This window comes from Syngnathoides biaculeatus, chromosome 6, assembly GCF_019802595.1.
Source record: "Syngnathoides biaculeatus isolate LvHL_M chromosome 6, ASM1980259v1, whole genome shotgun sequence".
Classification (NCBI taxonomy): Eukaryota; Metazoa; Chordata; class Actinopteri; order Syngnathiformes; family Syngnathidae; genus Syngnathoides; species Syngnathoides biaculeatus.
The window spans coordinates 7,930,255-7,937,007 of NC_084645.1; the positions used below are offsets into that span (position 1 = coordinate 7,930,255).

Consider the following 6,753-nt stretch of genomic DNA (forward strand, 5'->3'; position numbering starts at 1 on the left):
AAAAGGCCTTTTTCATTCATGTTAAAAACTTGCGGCTGGCATCCAACACTGATGACGTTAGGAAGCTCTTCCTCCATGTAAGCACCCTACAGAGGGAAGTTTCTGAGCCCGTATCTTTTTTTAAATTTATCGAACCACCCTTTGCTGGCCAAAAAGCCTTGTCCTCGAGAGGGCGAATCAGCCACAATGCAGGGTCCATCAAGGAGAAAAGTGCCCTGTCCGGAGCTTTGGAGGACATCCCGAAAGGTACCACAGTGCCCGTGCCATTTGCTGCACAAAGTGGTTGATTCCTCCCGCTGGATCCCTAAAAGGACAAACGTGCATCACCACCTCTTGGGCGCCGAGGAAGCTTTCGGTGGGGCACAACGCTTTTTTATTCCCCATTGTTGGTCCATATCCTATTTTTGGGTTCACCCACCAGTTGAGAGTCACTGCTTTACCTTGTTGTCGTGATTTTTTTTTTATGTGAGATTTGACAGTCAACATGTAGACTAGGGCCTCCGATGAGCAAGACCACTTTAGAGTGCCTTGTTGTTAGCCAATAGAGGGTGGGGGAGAAATGTGAGCAAGTGTGCAGACCAGGGCTCAGAGAGCGCCTCAACGTAATAGCATGGAAAAGCCATGTAACAACTTGTTAGGATATACATGTATACCAGATGTTTTTGCAGTTCAAACGTAGTTATTTGTAGGCCTAAGAAAGATGATGGAAAAAGTAGCATCCATTTTTCCCATTGAACAGGGGGTGGTCTCAGCCCCTTCAGCAGATGCGCCCACAACATTTGAGAGTTGAAACAACAGCTGAAATCTTCATATTAAAACCACATTTAATCAATTAAAAGTACTTGGGGATTCATTTTTTTAATCATTCAAATTTGGAAGGGGTTTTTAACAACACTCCTCTACGGTGTGCCAAATATAAAGGGTACTTATTATTCACTTTACAGGGACTTTAAAAGCTGGCAGTTGCCCACATAAATAACCCGGTGCAACATCATCTGCAATCCTTGTTTTGAGTTTATTTGCAGTAGTGGGTGGTAATTTCGATCACACCGCTTCACGGTCCCCACGCTGTTAATACGGGGCATTACAAATGTTTTGTCATTATTTGCTGTCGACGCAGGTGTATTCTCAACCCCCAGTTGCTGTATTAGTCTCTTGACGGAAAACACTGATAACATGTTAATGGGGGGGGGGAGTTTAAACAATCCTACATCGGCACTAATATGAAATGTGTTCCTCCTTTTCCTATCCTTACTCACTAGTTAAACAGTTCTTGTGCAAGTAATAAACAAGCAACGTGCCATAAGACTGCGTCATCTCGAGCTTTTTTTTTTTTTATCTGTAGTGTGTATTCACCGTGCAACCCGGGAGGTGGTGAAAAAAAACAGAAGTTGGCCATGAGCTAAAAATAGACGCTCACTTGGGCTCACCTGTATCCACGCAGCAGGGGTGTGTGCGTTGCGTGGAAGTTGGAAGTTACCCAAAGTCTTCAGCAAGTCCTCTTTCCATGTTTCCATTTCCTCATGCCACGGCGGCTTCCCAAACCAATAAAACAGACTCGAGCATGTCCGCCGGCGACACTCAGCAGACAAGACAAGGCGAGCCAACAGAGAGGATGGACGCCGTGGCTCAGGTGAGTGGGAGCGTCCCTCGCTAGCTCGCTCGGCCGCCTGTCCGAACCACGTCTGACCCGCTTCCCGTGCCACTCAGACTTTGGCCGTGCTGCTCCTTCTTCTGGTACTCACGCGGACCTCCAACTCCAACCGCTGCTACGAGGAATGGGAGCTGAGTAAGGTGGCCGGCAGAAAGTTGGAGAGCCACTACCCGCAGCCGCCGGAGCCTCCGGCGGTGGCGCCCCACGACTCCCCCTTCGCGTGCCCCCTGGACCTCTACACGCATCACAGGGACCTGGAGAACAGGTCCCTGTCTCCCTGGAGATACGTGTAAGCATCCTCACCAGCCTCATCATCACCTTTTTTTTGGGGGGAGGGGGGGGGCACTCTTGGGGCAACCTGAAAGTCACACTTGACTAGACCATACTTTGGTAGCTCAACAGAAAGTAATTATAGAACAGGATTTATGAACTGGTTGCATTGAAGTAAAAGAAGTAATCTGGTATTGTTAAACACACAAAACTCATTCACCACCAGATGCATTTTTAAGGTGAGTTCGCCATTGTGGCAGCTGGGGGAGTATTTTGGCTTCTTTAAAGACCCGCAGGATATTGTGTGCTGAACTTACCATAAGAAAGCGTAGACCCCCCCGCCCCCTTCCCAAAAAGAAAAAAAAAGTTTGGTTGGCAAACTTCACTCATTGCATGGCTTGAACCAGGGGTCAGTCCAGGGTCGGAATTGAGGAGTGCCAGGATTCATTTTAGTGGTGTTTGAGCGTTCCTAAATAGGGGCTAGGTCAGGGGTCAACAACCTTTTTGAGACTGGGGGCTACTCTTTGAGTACCAAACCAATGAGGGACTACATGACCTGTTTGCAGCAAACTTCCAAAATAATAAAACTCCACATACATTATTTATTATTATTATTATCATTATTACGTTATTAATTATTATTTTAAACATTAATGTAAGCAAGTCTGATTCAAAATTTAAAGCAATAATAATAATAATAATAATAATAAAAAACAATTTGTGACCTGTGCTATTTTAAAAACATGCATCGTGGCCCCCTTAAGGGGTCCTCTCGGGCAACCATGTGCCCGCGGACAACGCGTTGGTGCCTCGAATCAACCATGTCTCAAATTGGTGTTTGTCGTTCATGCCGAGAACTGCATCATTTTTTTTTCTCACAATCGCTAAGCACACATTTTCGACTGAATTGTGTGAGGAAAGGCAGGACTATTCTTGCGCTTTGGCGAGTTCAGGCGTTGAGTCAAGCGACAGTTTCTTATGTGTCCAGTATTTTGACTGAAACCTAAGCAGACTTATCGTTCCGTATTTTAGAGCAATATGAATATTCCAAGTTAACTGTGCGTGATAAAGCCTAACTCGTTTTTTTTATGAACACTTGGACCTGGTACGCTACTATATTTTAATGTATATCGTTACTAATACTTACAAAACTTCCTTTTTTGGGGGGGCGGGAAGTGGTGGTGTTACTCGGTGTAAAACGTTTGTCGACCACTGCTGTAGTCATTTCGATTGATAATATTATTATATTATTCCACATGTGTTAACTAAGAAATGCCGTTGTTTGCTTTGTATGTCTGTATTTATTTATTATTTCCACGTGTCTTCAATCCAAACGTAAACAAAATCAAAACTTGTAAATACACGAAGCGTGACAATGCGATGACAAAACGATCTCCCCATCGACGTCAACTCGTTAGATTTGTGTTAAGAGTTTCTTTCTCCGCTCTTGCCACCGTGACGCGCTCACGTGATCAGCGTAAGGGAAAGTCCCGTCGGCCGCCAATTGCATCACATTTGCAGAGTTGTCATGTTGTGTCACGGAGGTTTTCCCGAGCTTTCCTCATCGCGCCGCTTCCTTTTTGCCATTGTTCAAAGTGAAAGGCGCTCGAGCACCCCAGCTGGGAAATGCTCTCACCTCCAAAGCGCATTTGCCTTCGAGATAGATGTGACTTAAAAAGAAGAGAAAACAAAATAAGTGCGCAGAGCTTGCAAAATGACCGTTTTAACGCCAACCTAATGAAGGACAGTTTCTTTCTGACTTCCTGTGCACATAATGTTCTTTTTTAATGGCCTTTGTTGCGCGCTTGCTGGCACAGGTTGGATCATCGTGAATCATACATGATTTTGTCTGTTCTATTTATAACCAGAGGCGGGTACTCCTTAGCCACAAATTGTACTGTTACTTTAGAATCCTATGACTCAAGAAAAAATATATAGTTCTCCAAATATGTACAGGGTGTAAAAACAACCAGTAACTTCAGGTTTATTGTGGGAATCAAAGCGTGAATGACAACTAGATAAAAACTCTCAATAAGATTGTGCAAAACGTATACATTGCACAACGACATCACTTCATCTGAAACACTATACTTTATGAAATAAACAAGTTAGGGCAAATTCTACCGCAAGAAAAAAAACGTCATCAAACAGTATTGACGGCTGTAATTGGCACATCAAACAGAGATCGAGATTACCAGGTTGTTTGGTGGGACATAATAGTCACTTTTTGGTAAAATTGTGAAAAAAAAAAAAAGTCACGTGACATTGCCCAAAATGGAAGTCTTTCAGACAAATGTATGAAAATAAAAGGAGCGACCAAAATGTTGCCCAATGTAAAACCTTTGTGCTGAAAGTACTGTTTCAAGTAAAAACAACTTTTTTCCAAAGCGTTGGCCTCACAGTTCTGAGGTCCAGGGTTGAATCCCAGCCCTGCCTGTGTGGAGTTTGCATGTTCTCCCCATGCCTGTGTGGGTTTTCTCCGGTTATTCTGGTTTCCTTCCACATACCAAAAACATGCAACATTAATTGGACACTCTAAATTGCCCCTAGGTGTGATTGTGAGTGGTTATATGTCTCTTTCCGCTCTGTGATTGGCTGGCAACCAGTTCAGGATGTACCCTGCCTCTTGTCCTATGACAGCTGGGATTGGCTCCAGCGTTCCCGTGACCCTCATGAGGATAAGCAGCTCATAAAATGAATGGATGGATGTTGCATTTAAACTACAACCCTCCGCCCAAAGAGATAAATAAAAAAAGTAAATGGAGCTCAGCAAATGCAGTGTGTTGCAAGCCAGCTGTGGTATACAGGTGTAGTACAGGGGAAAAAATACATTTACTGTACTAGAAATTCAAGTGAACGGCACTTTTAAAAGAAAGTTTTAAAAAGTGGTCAGGATCACCCATGACAAACAGGTCCTAAGTTAGGGACAGCTCCATAAACCCCCATGAACCCCACTTCTTTCCCAAAGCTAGCTGGAATAGGCTCCAGCCTAGCACACTGATGACCCTTTTGAGGATAAGGGGTACAGAAAAATCATGACATACTTCACTATATGTGTGGTAAAGCTATCTACTGTACTGATTTCCCTGTGCCCTGCATTTGGTCTCTAGATGGCGGAACATGAAGGACCACTACCCAGCCACCTATGTCGAAGCTCAGTGTCTGTGCTCTGGATGCATCATGATCAAGAACAAGGGGACCCCTGTGCTGAGCCACGACTACAACTCTGTTCCTATAAACCAGACCAGAGTGTTCCTGAAAAGGGAGCGCTGCAGCGATGGCTACAAGTACTACTTGAAGCCCGTCTCCGTGGTGGTGACGGTGGGCTGCACTTGCGCCAGACCCCGCATCACTGTGTAATCTCAGAGCACGGGGAACGCGACATGACAGTTGACTGACGGGTCCGTGAAATAGGGATCCGTCACGAATGTGTCGTCATATGTTCCAAAACATGCTGCCGACATGGGAGTTGACCTTTTTCTTTTTGCTTGAATTTAGTCAGACTTCAGAAGCTCAAAGTTGAATGAACCTTGATTTATTCTCTCCCGTTTGTATATTTATTTATTTATTTATTTGCAATGCTGTATTTCTTGTCCTAAGGACACTGGATATTTCCATTTTTTTGAATGAGGATATTTGTATTTTAAAATACAGTAATTTTGTACTCATTTAATTTATTCTGCAAGGTTTAGAAGATTCAGAAGTCCATGAAGAAGATCTGACATTGCAAGTGTGTGAATTAATTAATAATTAATAATATAATATATAATTGAGAATTCAATGCTGATGCTGTTTTACTGTTGTTCCAGTGGGACTTGATTCAGTCAACAGGACTCGTAGAGGTAGCTTCTTTCAAGCAAAAATAAAAATATTTTGTGTATGATTGTGTTATTTATTGTCAAAGATAATGGAATACCTGTACATGCATTAATTAAGACAAATTCCTTCTTCCCTTTCCCACCATAAGACACACCAAGTACTGTCTCGCTGATCACCTTTGCTGTAGTAGTTCAGCCTCCCAGGAGCTCCTCCTGTCCATCAAGAGCCCGTCGCACCTCTTTCCGAAAGGCCGCACAACATTCTTCCTTTCTCAACTTCCACCACGTGGTTCGCTGCTCTACCTTTATCTTTCTAACCTACCCGCTACCAGAGTCATCCTCCACACCAGCATCCTATACTGTTGAGCTACACTCTCCCCTACCACTACCTTACAGTCAGTAACCTCCTTCAAATTACATCATCTGCACAAAATATAATCCACTTGCGTGCTTCTTCCTCCGCTCTGGTAGGTCATTCTATCTTCCTGCCTCTTCTGGAAAAAGAGTTCACTACTGTCAATCCATCCTTTTTGCAAAGTCCACCACCATCTGTCCCTCAAAGTTCCTTTCCTGGATGCCGTACTCATACCCATCACTTCTTCATCGCCCCTGTTTCCTTTGCCCACATGTCCATTGAAATCTGCACCAATCACAACTCTCTCACTGACTGGGATGCTCAGGACTTCTTTGTCTAGTTCCTTCCAGAATTTCTCTTTCAACTCTAGGTCACATCCTACCTGTGGGGCATAGCCGCTAACCACATTATACATAACACCACCAATTTCAAATTTTAGTCTCATCACTCGATCTGATACTCATTTCACCTCCAAGACATTCTGAGCCAGCTCTTCCTTTAAAACAGACATGTCCAAAGTCCGGCCCCCGGGCCAATTGCGGCCCGTGGACAAATTTTTACCGGCCCGCGGCCTCTATCATGAAATCAATAATATGCGGCCCGCCAGCACTGTTGACCACAGTATAAAATGCATGTGTACAAAAAGCTATTTTTCA

At 43.9% G+C, this 6,753-nt stretch overlaps 1 protein-coding gene across 1 annotated transcript; it reads left to right on the forward strand.

The window, feature by feature from the left end:
* Positions 1-1,459: 1,459 nt before the first annotated feature.
* On the forward strand, positions 1,460-5,560 carry il17c (interleukin 17c). Its single transcript, XM_061823137.1, has 3 exons — positions 1,460-1,633; positions 1,711-1,943; positions 5,035-5,560. Exons 1-3 carry the CDS (start codon positions 1,508-1,510, stop codon positions 5,282-5,284), a joined length of 609 nt encoding a protein of 202 aa, XP_061679121.1. The 5' UTR covers positions 1,460-1,507; the 3' UTR covers positions 5,285-5,560.
* Positions 5,561-6,753: the final 1,193 nt, after the last annotated feature.

Bases quoted from the DNA above. Each gene is read 5' to 3' on its own strand.
- il17c (XM_061823137.1), top strand. From the start codon at position 1,508: ATGTTTCCATTTCCTCATGCCACGGCGGCTTCCCAAACCAATAAAACA. The intron at 1,634-1,710 runs GTGAGTGGGAGC...CGTGCCACTCAG, and splicing joins GGATGGACGCCGTGGCTCAG to ACTTTGGCCGTGCTGCTCCT. The intron at 1,944-5,034 runs GTAAGCATCCTC...TTTGGTCTCTAG, and splicing joins CTGTCTCCCTGGAGATACGT to ATGGCGGAACATGAAGGACC.